Source organism: Oncorhynchus mykiss, chromosome 19 (assembly GCF_057628025.1).
Source record: "Oncorhynchus mykiss isolate SJ-2025 chromosome 19, ASM5762802v1, whole genome shotgun sequence".
NCBI lineage: Eukaryota > Metazoa > Chordata > Actinopteri > Salmoniformes > Salmonidae > Oncorhynchus > Oncorhynchus mykiss.
This window is the reverse complement of record NC_143040.1, coordinates 52,961,806-52,982,238: the sequence shown is the minus strand read 5'-3', so window position 1 is coordinate 52,982,238 and position 20,433 is coordinate 52,961,806. Positions and strand designations below refer to the sequence as shown.

General features: G+C 42.9%; 2 protein-coding genes across 10 annotated transcripts; one reads left to right on the top strand and one right to left on the bottom strand.

Moving 5' to 3' along the window:
- Positions 1-1,908: 1,908 nt before the first annotated feature.
- On the top strand, positions 1,909-11,975 carry LOC110497946 (sushi domain-containing protein 6). Of its 8 annotated transcripts, none has more exons than XM_090211359.1 (8): positions 1,909-2,125; positions 6,768-6,919; positions 7,369-7,560; positions 7,708-8,097; positions 8,214-8,408; positions 9,750-9,888; positions 10,054-10,445; positions 10,556-11,975. In XM_090211359.1, exons 2-8 carry the CDS (start codon positions 6,802-6,804, stop codon positions 10,579-10,581), a joined length of 1,452 nt encoding a protein of 483 aa, XP_090067485.1. In that variant the 5' UTR covers positions 1,909-2,125; positions 6,768-6,801; the 3' UTR covers positions 10,582-11,975. The 8 variants fall into 8 exon arrangements, with proteins under 8 accessions (XP_090067485.1, XP_090067483.1, XP_036810785.2 ...); XM_090211357.1 differs by having other exon boundaries at positions 1,920-2,217; XM_036954890.2 differs by having other exon boundaries at positions 1,936-2,217; positions 7,705-8,097.
- Positions 11,976-12,197: 222 nt separating this feature from the next.
- On the bottom strand, positions 12,198-16,402 carry LOC110497947 (hepatic sodium/bile acid cotransporter). Of its 2 annotated transcripts, none has more exons than XM_021574434.3 (6): positions 16,249-16,402; positions 14,138-14,577; positions 13,635-13,839; positions 13,282-13,460; positions 12,963-13,162; positions 12,198-12,814 (listed from the first exon to the last, which is right to left on the bottom strand). In XM_021574434.3, exons 2-5 carry the CDS (start codon positions 14,557-14,559, stop codon positions 12,976-12,978), a joined length of 993 nt encoding a protein of 330 aa, XP_021430109.3. In that variant the 5' UTR covers positions 14,560-14,577; positions 16,249-16,402; the 3' UTR covers positions 12,198-12,814; positions 12,963-12,975. The 2 variants fall into 2 exon arrangements, with proteins under 2 accessions (XP_021430109.3, XP_090067486.1); XM_090211360.1 differs by having other exon boundaries at positions 14,138-15,817; positions 16,249-16,332.
- Positions 16,403-20,433: the final 4,031 nt, after the last annotated feature.

Genomic DNA, 20,433 nt, shown 5'->3' with positions numbered 1-20,433 from the left:
ATGCCATGACAGAGGGTATCACGTCTGCTGCAGACGCAGTTGATTAGCTTATTTCTCGAGTCAGTTGTTCGAATGGCGCTAGGAGTGTGTTCAATGTTTCCAAGTTTCAAACATGTTCTCATATGCCATTGAAATGGCAGCAGCGGTATGAGAACCAGCACATTCTTAAACATGCAATACGACTTTCATCTGTACGAAATCCTCATCAACCCATTGTGCTGTCAGACTCAGCATGCTCATGGGGCCGAAATCGCTGCTCCCAATGTCAATCGTGAAGCTAATAGCAGTGACGCCCATAACAAGTAGCTCATGGATGTGTTTCAACAGTACTGTGTAACTCCGGTATGGTAACATCTGGACAAAAATAGCTCCTACTTGGTAGTGTGTACCGGTGCTCGACCAGTTGACGACAGCCAACATCATCCACGACAGAGAATGGTTGATTGTCAAGGGCAATTCCATTATCTTGGCGTTAATGGATTTCGCCTTTGAGTTGTCTCGCTGAAATGTTCTTACTCTTTAAAATGAGTGCTCGACTTGAACTTGTTTAATTGTTGACAGTGTGCGCTTAGTATTTGTCGGCTTTTGTTCAGTGTAACTCTGTATTTTTTGTGGCGTCATTATGTCATATAGGTCTATACAATTCAGCTTTGACATCGGTTTTGGACATCTGCGTTAAACTAGACATCGGGCCGATGCAGACATCCCTCTCTTGACATCGGTGTTAAACTAGACATAGGGCAGATGTTGGCGCATCTCTCTCTCTCTCGCTGATTGATTGATTGATACAGATAGCTAGTGTAACGGATGTGAAACGGCTAGCTTAGTTAGCGTGGGCGCTAAATAGCGTTTCAATCAGTGACGTCACTTGCTCTGAGACCTTGAAGTAGTAGTTCCCCTTGCTCTGCAAGGGCCGCGGCTTTTGTGGAGCGATGGGTGCTTCGAGGGTGACTGTTGATGTGTGCAGAAGGTCCCTGGTTCGCGTATGGGCGAGGGACGGTCTAAATTTGTACTGTTACACTAGCACTACAGTGCATAAAATCTGGTGATTAGTTGACTCAAAGACAAAGAAGGAGAAAGACAATAGTTGAACAGTTTACTGACTGTACACTGTAACGTTACTACATGATTGTAACAGGTTTACTAACGCGTCCGTTCTATTAGCTATGTTGACAACGACCTTACTATAGCTAATATGGTGACAACAATTTGGTTTGGCTTGATAAGGTTTTTTTCACCAGGGTCACATACAGCTGACATGTTGTTCATTGAAGTCCACAACCGAAGGGAAAAGGTGATAGAAAGAGAGCGCAAGAAGGAATACAACGTTACTGCAATGAAAGTGAACTTTGTTTACAAGTGATCAGGGGTGTATTCATTCTGCCGATTCTGTTGAAACATGTTTCTTAAAAACGGAAGCAAACGGAACAAAACATACCTGAATTTGTCCAATATAAACTCTCGTTTGCAACTGTTGGACTAATAATTACACCCTATATCAGCTAGACGCAGGTAAGTGTGCAAGGCGGTATTCAATGTGTCACTGTCTGTCAGCTCATATTTTTCTCTCGACCTGTGTGCACCTATGTTGTAAATGTTCATTCATAGGCTAGGTTGTAGCAACCTCATGATGTAGGGAATGTATCATGTAATAGCCTAAACCTGTAGTCCCTGTTACATTGACCTGGGTGAATGGAATATTAATGGCAGTCATCCAATATGCTGTAATAGAAATAAGGCCATGCTCATTAAAAATCGTCCTCCCTCATCTTAAACGGCACTGACCGCCACTGGTAGCTAGAGGCTATCTAGGGGCTATCGAGTAGACAATTTTGCAAGACATTTGAGGTAAATAAATAACATTTCATATTGTATTGTAACGACCCTGGGTTTATAACCGCGGAAATCGACTCTGCCGCACGAGCATGCTTTTGCGGCACAGTCGATAGCGCGCCGGACCTCGGGCTAGAAGGTCGACGGTTCGAGACCTGCTCCCTGCCTGTTTCATTACAGTATTGTACATTAAATTATACATATTAAGTCTACCTCATTGCAGCGATGAGGTAGCCGTGGTAATGCTTTTTATTTTGGACTGGTATCTAAGGACGCACAAGACCCGGATGTGGTAACTATACAAAAGTTGTATCTTTATTGGTTAATTTTCTTTTCACAATAACAGACTTCAATGGAAGAGACCAAATCGAGGCAGCTCAGCAGGTACAATTAATTCATTATTTATTTGGCTCAGCCTAGCAGCAAAGCCGTTGCGAAGCTAGTCTAGCGGGGGGGCGATTTGCAGTCTCCCCTGACCGCGCATAGTTGATGTTTTTAGTGAGGGACAATTGCCGTTTTACAGAAACTGATTAGGGAAATGTATCGACCACAGTGAGCGAGTACAGTAGAACAGGGTGGAGGAGGACCTGACTGTCCGTGTTTTTGTGTGGGTAAACGAAGAGATTAGCTGGCTAGGTATAGCTGACGTTGCTAACTACAATCAAAGGTAACGATAATGGTTTATTGTTGTTAACATAGCTACTGTAGTTAGCGTTACATGATTCACAATTAGCTAGCGTTGTTATGCTGACGAGGTCTAGTGTGAGAAAGAACGTTATCTACAGTAGCAATCTAATGTTAACCAGCTGGTGTTCTCTACGTAACATTAATCTGCCGCTGCTAGCCAGGTAATGTGGTGTGTAGGTAGTAGGTAACGTCTATGTACTATATATATATATATATATATATATATATATATATATATATATATATATATATATATATATATATATATACACACACAAAAGTATGTGGCCACCCCATCAAATTAGTGGATTCAGTTATTTCATTTTATACACCCGTTGCTGACAGGTGTATAAAATCGAGCACACAGCAATGCAATTTCCACAGACTAGTATTGGCAGTAGAAGGGCCTTACTGAAGAACTGTGACTTTCAACGTGGCACTGTCATAGTATGCTACTTTTCCAACAAGTCAGTCCATAAAATTTCTGCCCTGCTAGAGCTGCCCGTTCAACTGTAAGTGCTGTTATTGTGAAGTGGAAACTTCTAGGAGTAACAACGGCCCAGTCGTGAAGTGGTAGGCCACACAAGCTTGCAGAACGGGACCAACGATTGCTGAAGTGCATAGCGCGTAAAACTCATATGTCCTTGGTTGCAACACTTTCTACCGAGTTACTTCCAGAGGCTGTTTGGAACATCAGTCAGCACAAGAACTGTCGTCTGGAGCTTCATGAAATGGATTTCCATTGATTGCCAAGCAACCGCACAATAGCCTAAAATCACAATGCCAAGTGTCGGCTGGAGTGGTGTAAAGCTCGCCGCCATTGGACTCTGTGGAAACGTGTTCTCTGGCGTGATGAATCACGCTTCACCATCTGGCAGTCCGATGGAGGAATCTGGGTTTGGCAGATGCCAAAAGAACGCTACCTGCCCGACTTCATAGTGCCAACTGTGAAGTTTGGTGGAGGAGGAATGGTCTGGGGCTGTTTTTCATGGTTCGGGCTAGGCCCCTTAGTTCCAGTGACAGGACATCTCTTATACAATGACATTCTAGACAATGCTGTGCTTCCAACTTTGTGGCAACAGTTTGAGGAAGGCCCTTTCCTGTTTCAGCATGACAATGTCCAGTGCACTAAGCGAGTTCCATACAGAAATTGTTGTCAAGATTGTGTGGAAGAACTTCTGACCTGCACAGAGCCCTGAACTCAACCCCACCTAACGCCTTTGGGATTAATTGGAACGCCAACTGCAAGCCAGGCCTAATCGCCCAACATCAGTGACCGACCTCAATAATGCTCTGGTGGCTGAATGGAAGGAAGTCCCCGCAGCAATTTTACAACATCTAGTGGAAAGCCTTTCCAGAAGACCGGAGGCTGTTATAGCAGCAAAGGGGGGACCAACTCCACATACTTGTGGCCACATACTTTTGGTAATGTACAGTGCCTTGCGAAAGTATTCGACCCCCTTGAACTTTGCGACCTTTTGCCACATTTCAGGCTTCAAACATAAAGATATACAACTGTATTTTTTTTGTGAAGAATCAACAACAAGTGGGACACAATCATGAAGTGGAACAACATTTATTGGATATTTCAAACTTTTTTAACAAATCAAAAACTGAAAAATTGGGCGTGCAAAATTATTCAGCCCCTTTACTTTCAGTGCAGCAAACTCTCTCCAGAAGTTCAGTGAGGATCTCTGAATGATCCAATGTTGACCTAAATGACTAATGATGATAAATACAATCCACCTGTGTGTAATCAAGTCTCCGTATAAATGCACCTGCACTGTGATAGTCTCAGAGGTCCGTTAAAAGCACAGAGAGCATCATGAAGAACAAGGAACACAGCAGGCAGGTCCGAGATACTGTTGTGAAGAAGTTTAAAGCCGGATTTGGATACAAAAAGATTTCCCAAGCTTTAAACATCCCAAGGAGCACTGTGCAAGCGATAATATTGAAATGGAAGGAGTATCAGACCACTGCAAATCTACCAAGACCTGGCCGTCCCTCTAAACTTTCAGCTCATACAAGGAGAAGACTGATCAGAGATGCAGCCAAGAGGCCCATGATCACTCTGGATGAACTGCAGAGATCTACAGCTGAGGTGGGAGACTCTGTCCATAGGACAACAATCAGTCGTATATTGCACAAATCTGGCCTTTATGGAAGAGTGGCAAGAAGAAAGCCATTTCTTAAAGATATCCATAAAAAGTGTCGTTTAAAGTTTGCCACAAGCCACCTGGGAGACACACCAAACATGTGGAAGAAGGTGCTCTGGTCAGATGAAACCAAAATTGAACTTTTTGGCAACAATGCAAAACGTTATGTTTGGCGTAAAAGCAACACAGCTGAACACACCATCCCCACTGTCAAACATGGTGGTGGCAGCATCATGATTTGGGCCTGCTTTTCTTCAGCAGGGACAGGGAAGATGGTTAAAATTGATGGGAAGATGGATGGAGCCAAATACAGGACCATTCTGGAAGAAAACCTGATGGAGTCTGCAAAAGACCTGAGACTGGGACGGAGATTTGTCTTCCAACAAGACAATGATCCAAAACATAAAGCAAAATCTACAATGGAATGGTTCAAAAATAAACATATCCAGGTGTTAGAATGGCCAAGTCAAAGTCCAGACCTGAATCCAATCGAGAATTTGTGGAAAGAACTGAAAACTGCTGTTCACAAATGCTCTCCATCCAACCTCACTGAGCTCGAGCTGTTTTGCAAGGAGGAATGGGAAAAAATGTCACTCTCGATGTGCAAAACTGATAGAGACATACCCCAAGCGACTTACAGCTGTAATCGCAGCAAAAGGTGGCGCTACAAAGTATTAACTTAAGGGGGCTGAATAATTTTGCACGCCCAATTTTTCAGTTTTTGATTTGTTAAAAAAGTTTGAAATATCCAATAAATGTCGTCCCACTTGTTGTTGATTCTTCACAAAAAAATACAGTTTTATATCTTTATGTTTGAAGCCTGAAATATGGCAAAAGGTCGCAAAGTTCAAGGGGGCCGAATACTTTCGCAAGGCACTGTAGCTAATAGTTTTCCCCTCTGCTATCTGGTTAGTATAAAGATGCAATAAGCAGAAAGCACATGAATTCTAATAGTTCTCCTAAATGTGACAAAACAAACCACTGAGTGTAGAGAATTATTGTACCGTCTTTTCAATAACCCAAAATATTATATTTTCAGCTGTTTGAAGCTGATGTAAGTAAAATATGCAAAAATTAAACATAATAAAGTGGAAGCATAGAAATGTGTTCCCGAGTAGCGCAGCGGTCTGAGGCACTGCATTTCAGTGCTTGAGGCGTCACTATAGACACCCTGGTTTGATTCCAGGCTGTATCACAATCGGCTGTGATTGGGAGTCCCATAGGGCGGGGCACAACTTCCGTCGTCCGGGTTTGGCCGGTGTAGGCCGTCATTGTAAATAAGAATTTGTGCTTAACTGACTTACCTAGTTAAATAAAGTTTTTTTTTTTTTAAGTACTTTTTTTTGGCCAAAGAGCAGGTCTACTGCTTCTTAAACTTGTTTCAATGAGTATGACAGATCTATAACTCAGATTTCTTTGAATTTGGTTAGTTTGCCCAAAAAGTTACTTAACTTTTTTTTTAAACTTGGTTTGGGAGGACATACCCAGACCGTAGTTACATTACCTAGTTAATTAGCTAGCTAGGTAGTTATCAAATAGGATGCTAGTATGAGTGTCTTTGGCCGTAACTTAACTACAGTCAGATCTTTTTTTTGTTTAGCCTTTATTTAACTAGGTAAGTCAGTTAAGAACAAATTATTATTTGGCCTACCCCGTCCAAACCCTCCCCTAACCTGAACAATGCTGAGCCAATTGTGCGCCGCCCAATGGGACTCCCGATCACAGCCGGTTGTGATACAGCCAAGGATCGAACCAGGGTCTGTTGTGCGCCACTTAGTTATCATTGGACCCAAATAAAGGGTCAGTGCTATTCGGGATACTTGGAAAATCCCTTCCCTAAACTACAACCTTAACCATTTAAATGTCAACTTCAATGGGGATAGGGACGTCCCAAGGGTCCGTGATTGCATGGTCCCCAAACAAAGCATCTGCTCTTTCTTGATCTTGGGATATATGCATTAGACTCAGTCAAATGTGACTTTGCAGTTGCTAGTAAATAATAATTAGAACTTGGACAGGGTTGATTATTTGGGGGGTGGGCGACAACTCCGTTCAGTTGTCAGTCAATTCATTCTGGTCTTCTATCCCTAGGTTGAGCTGAATCCCTCTGCAGTGGAAGTAAAATATGTGCAATGGAATGGTAGAGTCAATGTCAAAAGCCCTTGAGCTGCTCACCTCAGCTGACAAGTGGGCACTTTCACTGTTGCTCTTTCTGACTGTGCTATCCACGGGACAAGGGTCAGGTAAGAGATCTCTCGTCAGCAAAATCCCCCCCACACGTCTCCGTTCCATACATTACTGTTATGCTGCTACAATTCCGCTTCTCTCTTTCAGTCTAATAATGTAGGATGTACATTAACCTACTTACTGTATGTGGTAAATTATAACATCGGAATTGGGTTTATTTGAACAAACAACTGGCCAACACATGAGCTACACTCAATATTAAGGTGTAAAGTCCCCACATCCTCTCATAGCTGATGAGTAAAAGATGCTGGATGGAGTGCGTGAAGCTGTTGCTAGAAGTCCCACTCACCTCCCACTGCCTTTGTGACTCATTGATATTATATAAACCTCATAAAAACCACTTATAGCGAGGCCCTTAACAACAGTGTTTTAAAACCAAAATATAGCAGGGGAAAAAAACAGCAGTATGCGCTAGCATCAATCATGACCTTTTGTCCCTCCTCAGGATGTGTGAGGCCATTCATGGTGCAGAACAGCTGGGTCAACCTGACAGAGACTAACAGGGGTTCCTTCCCTGTGGGCACGGTGCTCCAGTACAGCTGTGACCCAGGCTATCTGGCTGATGGGCCCAGCATCATCACATGCAACCCCCTGGGCCTCTGGACCTCAGACCCACCCCACTGCAAACGGAGTGACGGTGAGTGGCTCTCTACAATGTGGCCACCAGTATGACTCATTGTGAACAGGATTATTTCTTTCCATTTGAACAACAAAGTTGATACCAAAATTTGGATAATGTAGGATTATAACTTTACAACATGATTGTGTTGTTTCTGACCAGCAGTGTGCCGGCCTCTGTTTGAGCCTGAGAATGGAGGGTACACATGCCACCCGTCTCCCTGCCATCGGCTAGGCCAGGGCACTGTGATCGAGTACTTCTGTGATGAAGGCTTCATCCTGAAGGGAGACTACAAGTACAAATATCTTACCTGTCAGGATGGGGAGTGGGACGGCCCCATGCAGATTAGCTGTGTCAACCAAGGATGTGCGAGGCCGTTCATGGTCCAACATGGGTCAGCCAACCTGACAGAGACCAACGGGGCTTCCTTTCCTGTCGGCACGGTGCTCCAGTACAGCTGTGACCCAGGCTTCCTGGAGGATGGGCCCAACATCCTCACCTGCACTCCCCTGGGGCACTGGTCCTCAGACCCACCCCGCTGCATACACAGTGATAGTACTAATGGCTTTACTAAATACTCTGAATTCATTCCACACACACTAACATATTTGGAAGTCTAAAATTTGTTTTGTGAACTCACTGATGATGGTTCTCTTGTTTCTTGTCAACAGTGTGTCTGTCTCCATTTGAGCCAGAGAATGGGGGTTACACCTGCCACCCGTCCCCCTGCCATAGACTGAACCATCGCACTGTGATTGAGTACTTCTGTGATGAAGGCTACATCCTGAAGGGAGAGTACAAATACCTGACCTGTCAGGACGGGGAGTGGGACGGTCCCATGCAGATTAGCTGTCTCCTGGACCAAGGTTGGTCTTACTCTTCAGAGTTCAGTGTTGGGTCGCTTGAACTATTTGCTTTTTGTTGTATCAATCTGCAAGATGAAAGTTCACTAACATTATTGCTTTTTTCAAACCTCGAGCAACTGCCAACCTGCACACATTTTGAGGTCAAAGTATGCTGGTACAATAAACTATTATAAAATAGGCACGTTGCGGTGGTAGGCATTGACGAGCAAGGAAACCTATGTTGCAGTAGTTCAGTGAGTGTCGCTGCTTGGATGGAAACAGACATGGCAGAGAGCTGTTCCGCTAATATGTCCTTCACAAAAGGTTATGTTAGACTGTTAAACATTAGTATGCCTATGTTAATTAATCACTTCTTGATCTGTCCTCTTGATACAGTTGTATGTCGACAGTAGGCTGCCAATGATGTGATAAGTCTGTTCACCAATGACAAGGCATGTTTAATGAATGGTAGCCTAGTAGTCAAACTTGATGGATTAGGTCAGGGATGGAAATCTGATGGGGGGGGGGGGGGGGGAACCAAGCTCATTTTTTTTTTTTTTTTTTTACTCATTGAAACAAGTCTAAGAAGCGGTAGATCTGCTCTGTGGGCAATTTTGTATTTATTGTTTACCTTTATTTAACTAGGCAAGTCAGTTAACAACAAATTATTTATGATGACAACCTACACCGGCCAAACCCCGATGCCGCTGGACCAATTGTGTGCCGTCCTATGGGACTCCCAATCACGGCCGGTTGTGATACAGCCTGGATTTGAATCAGGGTGCCTGTAGTGACGCCTCTAGAACTGCGATGCAGTGCCTTAGACTGCTTTGCTGCTCAGGAGGCCTAGTTCAGTTGTTTCATATTCCAAATAACCTACAGTAAACTAGACTACTACATTGCATCCAGTAGTTGGAATTGTTCAGATTTTACTCCCCTCCAAAAATGTCACTCAAATGTAACCTAGAAACATTTCATTGAGACCACATCAATTTAATTTAGGATCAAACACAAGACTTCTGTGTTGGCTATGTTGTTTGATATAAAATCCTAGGGAGAGCCCTGATGTATGCATTTTAAGCATATCTCTTCTAGTTAGCTATCGAAGAGCAGCCAATTACCAAGTACCATACCAGTCTAAAGCCTCACATTCCTACTTAGGCAGTCTTCTGTCAACATCATTATTAGGCAAAAAAAAGTGAATTGCTTATGATGTGAGCAGTGTGGGAGTCGCACATGCGCTGTCGTGGGGGCCGGCGGTGGCACCACCGTGCTGAATTGGTACTCCTAAATATTCTTCAAGGTTGGCAGGTCTGTGACACTGTTTGCACTTGGGCTGATTACCTTATTCCCCTCTTCCAGACAGAGACCCTGCCTTGCCGTTGGGCATACCCACCCTGTCCATCGTGGCCTCCACTGCCAGCTCTGTAGCCCTCATCCTGCTGCTGGTGGTCCTGTTTGTCCTGCTGCAGCCAAAACTCAAGTCCTTCAACCACAGCCGGTGGGTGGCCTGAAACTACAGACATGCTTATTCAGCATCAGCTATGGTAGACTTATCCTAGCTATTTGTGTACTCCAGGGGTGTGCATGTCTCATAAAACTAGCTCATAAGTCTCTAACGTAATGCGTAATTAAAAGTTTCACTCCTCTCTGGTCCCCCTCACAGCCGTGAGCAGGGGGTGTCAGGCCAGCCTGTGTCCATCATGGTGGAGGGGGTGCAGGTGGCCCTGCCCTCCTATGAGGAGGCGGTGTGTGGTGGAGGGGGTCTGAGTCTCAGCTCTGAGTCCCGGGTCCAAATAGTGCTGTCAGAGGGCCAGCAGGCTGCAGGGACGACCGAGCCGCTCATTGCACAGGCCAGGCCCTCCACCCTCTCCCAGCTCTCAGAGATGGCATTGGTTCACCCAGTACCACCATCCTTCACTTCTTCCCCTTCATACTCCTGCTGGGGCCCGGAGCAGGCTGCTGCTGCAGCGCCTTCACCTTCACAGCGGAGGGACTCCACAGGCAGTGAGCAGCACAGTCTGCCCCTCCTCAACTCTGAGATGGACTACTCTGACGGTAGGCCCCCTATCAACATGTCTCTCCAAACAGGCCTCTTCAAACAGGCCTTGGTTGATAATGCCCATATATGCATACGGCGTATTGATGATGTCTCTTTGTTTCTGCAGATATGCCTTTGTTAAAGGAGGCCTGAATCATGCTGCAGCCACTTGGGCGTACATTAGAGACATCCAGGGTTGCTGTTGTGCGGCTGTGTTGAGTCGGAGGCATGTATGAAGCTCCCCACTGCAGCAGCTGCCAACACAAGACTACCCACCCACCTCCTCCAGGGGCACTAAGTGAGGCCGTGTCATGCTCAGCAGAATGTTGCTTCTCCCCCATCCAGAGGAGGGCTCAGAGGGGTTTAACATGTACATAATGCTTAGCCATTTTCTAAGTGTCTGACACTTGTTATTTTAACCATTGGCTTAGCGCAGGGACGTAACTGTAAAAGAATGACCACCCTGTATGTTGGATGGTCTTCTGGAAAGCTCGATATGACATTTGAAAATTCTCTTTACAGCATTACATGTATTTCTTTTCAGTGGTTAAACACATTTTATGAGCTAATCATTGCACCCATCACCAATTTGTACCATGTCGACTTGTTTTTACATGATCACTGCAGAACATGCACAGCAGCATGTTAGGAATGATGCATGAAGACCACTGCAACTTAGATTGAACTGGTCATTCTCACACATACACAGATTTGACCATTTATGCTCGATAAGGTAAGTAAGAGTAACTTGTGATAATATTCTGAATGGGGTTCTTAATGGCACAACTAATTGATGTCACGTATCCATTCTGATCATAGTTTTGAGCGCAGTGTTTTTTTTTTCATGCACTTATTAGATGATTTTGCTGAAGGCCGGTGTTCCCTAGGTTGAGGCACACCTCTCAGCTTATTGACATTGGGCTTAGCGTTCATATCCTCTTATTCATGTCAGTACACCTTTTCCCAGGTGGCCTTAGAGCTCCACTGCTATGCACAAAAAGCATTTGTATTGAGTTTCCTTCCTAAAAAAAAAAAGGATTTTAAAATTGTCCATTTTCGCTCTTCACAGCTCCGTGACGTAACAAGTTGGAGCATAGTTGGTGGTTCTTGGAGATCTGACAATGTTATACTTTATATTTATTTGTGGGTTGTTTAAAATGATGCATTAAGTTAAGACGGGTAAACTAAATTGAGTATTTAGTATATTCATGTCCAGAATGCTGTTGATCAGCCATGGTTGCTTGGATGCTTCCACAATTCTTGAAAAAGCATATTAAGACGTGTCTTTTAACATTTCCACCTTGGTGGACTCATAAGGACATAATATATGGAAGACTAAAGTTAATTGGGTTAACCATAGTTCAAAACAGATCATTATTGTTATGTACAGAAGCTTAGTGTCATCTCTTTTCAAATGGTTTCAGTTGCTTTGGGACTACACAATGCAATTGGTGTAAAGATTGTATTTTAATATTTGAAAAAAGGTTTGTTAATTTTACTCTGTAAATACCCTGTTATAATTTTGAATAAATATAATTTGAGCTGTGCAAGGTTTTGTCCTTGTCAACCAATTCTATTCTTCAACAGTTCAACCTCTTTCACTGCACTGTTTGATCTCTATGTTTTGTGGACATTGTCAGCACTAGGTGGCATTGTAATGCACTTTATTTATAAAGAACCCACTTCTTGAAAATTAATTTTCTGACATTTTAGGCTTTTTTTTGTAATTAAACATCACAATTTTTGTTTTCATAAAACTGCAACAAAGATGGAGACCCTGTACAACTTTATGCTGCTTTTATGTCCTCTACAGAAATGACCCCATTGTCATTGTGTATTTGGTTAAAACCTTAATCTACATTATACATTTTTTATATTTACTCTTAAGTATAAAATACCTGGGCATAATCTATTGTCAAAATGCTAAATATTGGCAGTAGATAAAGTATTTAAATTCATTATCTTCTCTAGAAATAAAAGCTTGTCAATATAAATACAGTTACTCCTTCTTTCCTCCAGTTAGTATCTAGTGGCTTAGACACTGCATTCCAACTACAGTATACAGTTGCATTGGTAAAATTGTGCTGCACATCGCCAGCCAGTTATGTTTCCCTAAAAACCCATACATTTGATGTCATTGAAGTGACTAAGCGATGACCATATTAGACTACCATCTTCTGTTCTCAACACATCCTGATTGTCTGAGGTGTCCCTCTCCATTCCTTTGCCTTTCCAATGCTGTGGTCTTGGCTCCTGTCCTGGGCCTGTTCAGTTTGGTCCGCTGTCCTCCTGTGGCCACTCCATCTCTATGGGCCTCTCCCATATGGGACCTATAAAACCTTTACTTCCTCTATTTTACCGGCCACTGTCATGTATACAGGCTTTGCTATGGGAGAGAAAAATAGATTTCTTTAGAAAGATTGCCTATATTTTCTCAAACAGTCTGGCGCACTGTAACAACAGCAGGGGTAAGGGGACAGTACATTCTCTGAGCCACGCTACCCTAGTGTTACCCAGGCAGCTATGACACTTACCCTCAGCTGGTGGCTAGAAGCTTTGGTAACATCTGAAGAGGATGATGAAAAGCAGCGCCTCGCCTCCCTGGAATAGGATGTAGATTAGCGGGAACAGATACAGGGGGCCAATAACCTCCGGGGGAAAGGCCACTTTCAAGATGGTGGAACACAGCTGGATGTTTTGACAGCCTGTCTCCATAGAAATAGTCCTTCTGCATCTGAGAAAATATGTGTTACATGGTTTGCTCAACTGTATATTATTATTGATAGCTGTGAATGGATGCATACCCCTTGGCCCAGTCTATCCTTGAACCGATGAATACAGCAGTGCACTTACTGATGATTGACTTTGAAGATGGTGGACATGAGGTATCCCAGCAGGTAGCCTGTCAGGGGCATCAGTGCAGCCACGGCCATGAGTTGGGGTGAGAGAACCACCCACACTGTTCCCCCAATGGAGATGCCTGACATGACACCAATGGCCACAGTGGCAATTAGTAAGATGCTTAGACCAACCTGTGGAGTAAAAGCTCTGTCAAATCAAACATGCTTTTACAGAGGATGTTAATTATTGTCCTTTCGTAAATAGAAAATGCTATATGAATGAACTTGGATTAGAAACACTATTTTATATACCTTAAGATGTGTCACTTTGTTGACCAAAAATACAGGATCTGGAGTCAAGCTCACCTTGATGATGATCTGAGAGTACTGTGGTACCCGGTGGTTGATGGCTATGCCAATGGCACAGGGCACTAGGGTCATGATGAGAGCTATGGTGATGCCAGTGTAAGGCACAGCGTTTTCCAAATTATTGAAGCCATGGCAATATAGGAAGAGCAGCAGAGGCATCATACCCAGGGCCAAAACAGTAGAACATGTGGTCATTACAATGCTGTAGGATATAAAGAGAAGGGGAGGTTGAAACTTTTGTAATTTCCATTCAATTTTCAATTTTAACTGAGTTTTGGTGATATCCTTGCCAAATCTTAACAATAGAACATGTGTTATCTTTAGTTTAGCATTCATGCCATGTGCAAAATTATTCAAACCTTTGCATTTTTCTGTATTGTGAAACAATTGTATAAATGTTTTTGTCCAACATTTTTGTCCAACATTTTTGTCCAACATGTCCTGCCTAATAATTTTTCTAAATAAAAAAAAACTTCAGATCAAAATGTCAATGAGTTCACCTTAGGTTCATGTCACCCTTCAGGGCCAGGGCGAAGATGTTGGAGAGGTTTCCCCCCGGACAGCAGCCACAGATTAGCACGGTCACAGCCTCGATGGCGCCCAGCTGGAAGATTTTGGCCAGGCTGAAGGCAGTGAGAGGCATGATACCAAACTGGGCCACCACTGCGATGGCCACCCCTTTGGGCTTCAGGATATGGGCCTTGATCTTGGAGATCTCCATGGTGCAGCCCAGGGACACCATGGTGATGAAGAGGATGATGATGGTGATGCCACTGATGGCCATGTCCATAATCGGGGAGAAGGGGGACTGGAAGCCAGTGGTGACATTATGAGGCGTGATGTTGTAGGTGTTGCCGCCATTCCAAGCTGTCTCATAGCCATCTCTGTTCTGTCCCTCTGTCTGGTTCATGGTACCATTCATCCCAAAGCTGTTTGTTTACTTTATATTTAATGAGACACCGAACATAAAAAAAAAAATGAAGAAACATATCTATGTCAAATGGAGAGCAAATGGTTCTGTGTTGTCTCTTGGACTTGACCAACTGGAGAGTCACAACTCCTCCGATCCACTCTATTACACTTCAGCCTTGTGATCTAAACTTTGAATGGTGTCTACTCTAGACTTCCATCATGAGTATTACTATTTTTACAATAAGACAGTTTGGTACTAGCTACGTTACTCAATGACACCACACAATTAATATATTTGATGAGACTTGAACAATGCAATCTATGAATGTATTTTGCTACCAGGCAACATTTCACCTCAGAAGATGAATCAAATCTATCCTGCAGTGTTGAATGACTCCGTAGCTATGCTGATGATGACACACCAGTCCAGAGAGTTAATACACTACTCTATAAATGTATACCATCGTCACTCAGTTCTGACCGTACAGTGGTTAGTAAATACTTTCTTAATGCTATTTTTCTTAAAACTGCATTGTTGGCTAAGGGCTTGTAAGTAAGCATTTCACTGTAAGGTCTACTACACCTGTTGTATTCAGCGCATGTGACAAGTAAAATGTGATTTGATTTGAGTATTAGCCTTTGGTGTTACTCAGAGAGATATTCTCCTTGTGACTTTCAGCTGCTACAGAAGCTGAACTGATGAGGGACAAATGATTGTTCAAAGAATATCTCCCTTTCCTAGAATATGTGACTAAAGAGCAAACATATACATTTTAGCACAATTAATTGGATAAGTACGATTTGTTTTTCTACATGGTTTGCTATCCTAATGCGGTTCCCTAGGCACCCACTGAAGGGCTATTCATCAACCCATGCTATTCAGAGAGCAACAAACAGGCACAGTGCCCCAAAGAATAGAGTGCAGGGGGGTGCCCAATCATACACGGATTCAAAGAGGCCTCAAGTAGGGCGAATTTAGTAATTTCTTAGAAGTGTCTCAGAACACGTCTTTAATGAAAATATCAGGACCCGAAAGGATATTTTTTACAAAACAGAGTGCAGAAATACACTAAGCATACCAAACATTAGAACCCCCCCCCCCTCCTTTGCCCTCAGAACAGCCTCAATTTGTCGGGGCATGGACTGTACAAAGTTCAAAAGTGTTCCACAGGGATACTAGGCCATGTTGTCTACAATGCTTCCCACAGTTGTGTCAAGTTGGCTGGATATCCTTTGGGTGGTGGACCGTTCTTGATACACATGGGAAACTGTCGAGCGTGAAAAACCCAGCAGTGTTGCAGTTCTTGACATAAACCGGCACTTAAATCTGTTGTTTTATTAACCCTCTGAATGGCACACATGCATAATCCATGTCTCAATTGTCTCAAGGCTTAATTAGGTTTTATTATTGGTATTTTTTTCTTGCCCTTACTCATTAGTATTTATTTGCATGTAATGAGATAAACTAAATCTAGATCTGCTTTATGTGTAAATTAGATTACTTTCATGCAGGTCGTGTCTGTGTTTTAAACGTATGAGTCCTGAAGTGGCACTGTAGTTTAACTAGTTATTACATTGTTATTAAAGTCCAATTGAAAAGATTTTAAAAAGTAGATAACAATCCCAGATTATAATGCAAGTAGTAAAGAATTGAATGACACCTCAAGGCACTGTGATTATTTAAAAAGTATTTTCTTACCTTCATTGTGTGCAGTCTTGTGATGTTCAAGTCTCTGGTCCGCTGAGTGCTTTCTCTCTCTTCTCTCTCTCCCCTCTCTAGCACACACACTTTACCCATCCCTCCTCACATTCTTCTATCTAACCCCATAGCTCTCTATCTAGAACCCCCTGTCACATGGCATTATGGTCACATGTTAGGGGGGCTAACTCCTGCGCAACAGGCTACATCTTCAAATTCATAACAATCATCACATTTCTGTACTCTTTGCCCTCTTACATCCCGGACATATCCAACTGAATATGTTTGTATATGACAGGGGGATGTTCATGAGACAAAGGAATGCATGTATTTCTTCCCAATTCAACTTTCTTAGCAGAATTGACATAATTGTCACCTAAAAACAGCTTGTTAGATATCCATGGTTAATGATGATGTCAACACTCTTATAAAATGTTTCAGGGCTCTGGAGCTAACATTAGGTACAGCTGAAGATAAGCTGATCACAATGCTGTACCAATAAGTTCCAGTAAATGCTCATCCACACCTGCTAATATGAGATGCCAGCTCTGTCCCTTATTTGGCTGTATTTCTATTAGACTTGAGTACCGTGGGAAAGCCCTGTTTAGCATCAATGGGTCAGATTGTGTCGACAGAGTGTAATTGTTGCCAGAACACTTCAGGAGGATTTTTTCTACTTGGCATTCATGCACATGGAACAAGTATCAATTAATATTACACAACCAGGCTGAAAGTTCAATGCCTTCGCCTGGCAAAGTTGCCAGTCCTTTCAGTGGAGCCCCTCCTCACTTTATGCCATCCTTGGCAACTTAGGACCTTCCAGTCACTACTCACACAACTGGGCCAGAGATGTCAAATAATGTACTTAGAGCATGTACTGACCAGCTTGCAAGTGTCTTCACTGACATTGTCAACCTCTCCCAGGGGCTATGGTGGTCTGCTTAGTTCCCTCCTGGACTCCCTGTTCACACACGACTGCATGGCCGCCACGACTCCAACGCCATCAGTCATTTGCAGAAGATACAACGGTGGTAGGCCTGATCACAGACGACAAGGAGACAGCCTATAGGGGGGAGGTCAGAGACCTGGCAGTCTGGTGCCAGGACAACAAACTCTCCCTCAACATCAACAAGACAAAAGAGCTGATCGAGGACTACAGGAAACAGAGGGCCGAGCACGCCCCCATTCACATCGACGCCTATAGTGGAGCGGCTCGAGAGCTTCAAGTTCCTCTGTTTCCACATCACTAAGGGTCTATCATTGTTCAAACACACTAACACAATAGTGAAGAGGGCACAACAACACCTATTTCCCCTCAGGTGGCTGAAAAGATTTGGCATGGCATGATCCTCAAAAAGTTCTACAGCTACAGCATTGAACGCATCTTGACTGGCTGCATCACTGCTTGGTATGGCAGCTGCTTAGCATCCGACCGCAAGGCGCTACAGAGGGTAGAGCGAATGGCCCAATACATCACTGGGGCCGAGCTCCCTGCCATCCAGGACCTCTATACCAGGCGGTGTCAGAGGAAGGCCCTAAAAATGCTCAAAGACTCAAGCCACCAAAGTCATAGACTGTTTTCTCTGCTACCGCACAGCAAGCAGTACCGATGCACCAAGTCTGGAACCAACAGGACCCTGAACAGCTTCTACCCCCAAGCCATAAGACTGCTCATCACATAGGGTGCAGCTACTATTTACCATCTGTCACTGTATTCCTAGTTATATGTATACATCTACCTTATTTACTTTGCACCCTTGCACAACGACTCAGTATTGGAACCTCTTGTATATAACCAAGTTATCGTTCCTCATTGTGTATCTATTATTACGTGTTTTACTTTTCTATTATTTCTCTATTTGCTTTCTCTCTGCATTGTTGGGAAGTAAGCATTTCACTGTTTGTCCACACCTGTTGTGTGTTACAAATACCAGATATGCATTCTGATTAAACATTTCACTGGAAAAAAAATGATGTATGTGATACTATGCTTTGCATGCCATGAAAGAGCTTGAAGAAAAAAACAACTTATTTTCAAACTGAACCTGTGCTTTTCTTACTTGCTCACATTCCAGTGTTACAAAAATGTCCAGTGATCCCTTTCGCTGTAGTGGTTGTGGAGCTTAGGCTCAATGGGTGCACACAGCACCTCAGGAAACCGGCATTTACTGAAGTAGGCAGGCAGTTCATGAGACCTGTGTCCACAGGCAGTCCCCAAATATGTGCACTGTTGGATAGTGTTTTACCACATCAAGTGAGCTATGTGTGGGTAAACTTATGCTTTGTAGTTCTTTGGGAAGTTGTAGCTATTTGAGAAATAAATTACTTTGACATTTACTCTTTATATATGTAGTGGGTAATATTTAACATATTTATTATATATGCTGTATTATATATACCTCACATGTGACTCGTAATAAGACTAAGCAATTAGCCTATTCAAATATTTATCTTTATTTGACTCCGTTTAACATTATACAAGGCATAAGCTTAAGTTGCAAAGCATTGACAAGAATTACAAGGCATTATTCAAAGCATGGTCAGAGAGAAAAAGAGAGACAAAGAAACCATGGTTGTGCCATGGCCCATAGCTCATGGGCGAGGGAGAGAGAAAGAAAGACTGTAGGTAATGTATTTCACCAGCGCAACATAAGAGAAAGAGACAATGAATCTAAGACAATTTATGACATCTGAGTTGTTTGGATTCAAAATATTGTTGACCAATATTTTTACTGTAAAGTTAACCTCTAATCAGATATCAGACCTACAGACCTGTAAAGACAACAGAAACTTTGCTTTGCATATCTGTGAAAATGGGGGTTGGAGATCAAGACAGAGAATGCTGAATTCCTAAGACAACACAGAGGAAATAGTTGGATACAGTTGATAAGAAGAGTCACTTCGGGACTGCCCTACATATATACAGTATATTGATCAAGAAATATCTGAGGATTCTTTGGAGGAGAGGGGGAAATATGCCAATGGTTGTATGTTGGCCATTGTGTCATGGAAACGGCTGTGAGGGTTGAGGGTAGCATATGGTGTGGCTGGTGATGAATATGACATTAGAAAGAGCTGCAGAAGTACAGAAAGTGAAAGTGCTGGTTGTTTTATGGACACTAATTAAGTAAACAGGATGCAAGTTTCCTAGTTGGATTTAGTCTGGCCCTCAGTCTCTGGTAGTGCCTCCTTTGGATATCCATCATTTGACAGTGTCATTATCTTTACTGCTAAAGAATTGGTGTCAAACATAACTTGTACAATAAGCACCCGTCGAGTGTTTGTATCATCGACTGTAAGATCATCCGTCAACCATCAGAGGATCACATAATTGCAGAATGTCAGATGGTTGGATACTTGTCTGATTGATTAGGTGAACACCAAACACCAAACATAATCCCATTTATGAATTATAGCCTGTTTTCTGTGTGTTTTTGTTTTACAGTACATATACAAAAGCCAATTGTGCAGTTATTTCCTTGATTATCAAATATTATCCCGATCTGTGATTTGATTTTTTTGTTATTACATTGGAACTCTGCATACCCTCAGATTGCAGCAATGGGAATATTCAGGTGCTTGTAGGGAACAGCAGGTTTATACAGGTCCTATGGAGAGAAGTGTATGATCAGGGTGAGGAGTGGGGGAGGGATGCTGAAACTGGGCTGCCATCTGGCCTCATAATCACAGGCTACAGAGGGAGAGGCCTGGTTATGATCTCCGCATGCCTATTAGTCTTGTGATCAACGGCCGTTGCAAACAAGAATGATAACCCTGAATGCTTAAGCAGTTAACATGTATATCTGAATAACAATAAACAAGTCAGCAATGATGATATTACTGTGAGTTCTCATCTGTGTGTAGTTTGATATTATATATAATTAGAAAAAGTAGTTATTGGTCAAAGAGTCTGCCTGTCTCTGTACGTCTGTCTGGATCTCTTTCTATACATATGTATAAATCGCTGAATTAGGATCAGCTATTTCAATGTGCAAGGCAAAATGATCAAAACAGATCCTTGAACAGTTGTAAGGGTATTTTGAGACTTTTCCGTAGCACGGGCGCGTCCAAATAAAGAAGCTTTGTGGGGAATATAGTCCGATTACAGACGGTCACATAATGGTAGAAACCAAACGAGTCACACCAAGGACATCAATACCCATAAAACCTTTCGTCTTCGCACAT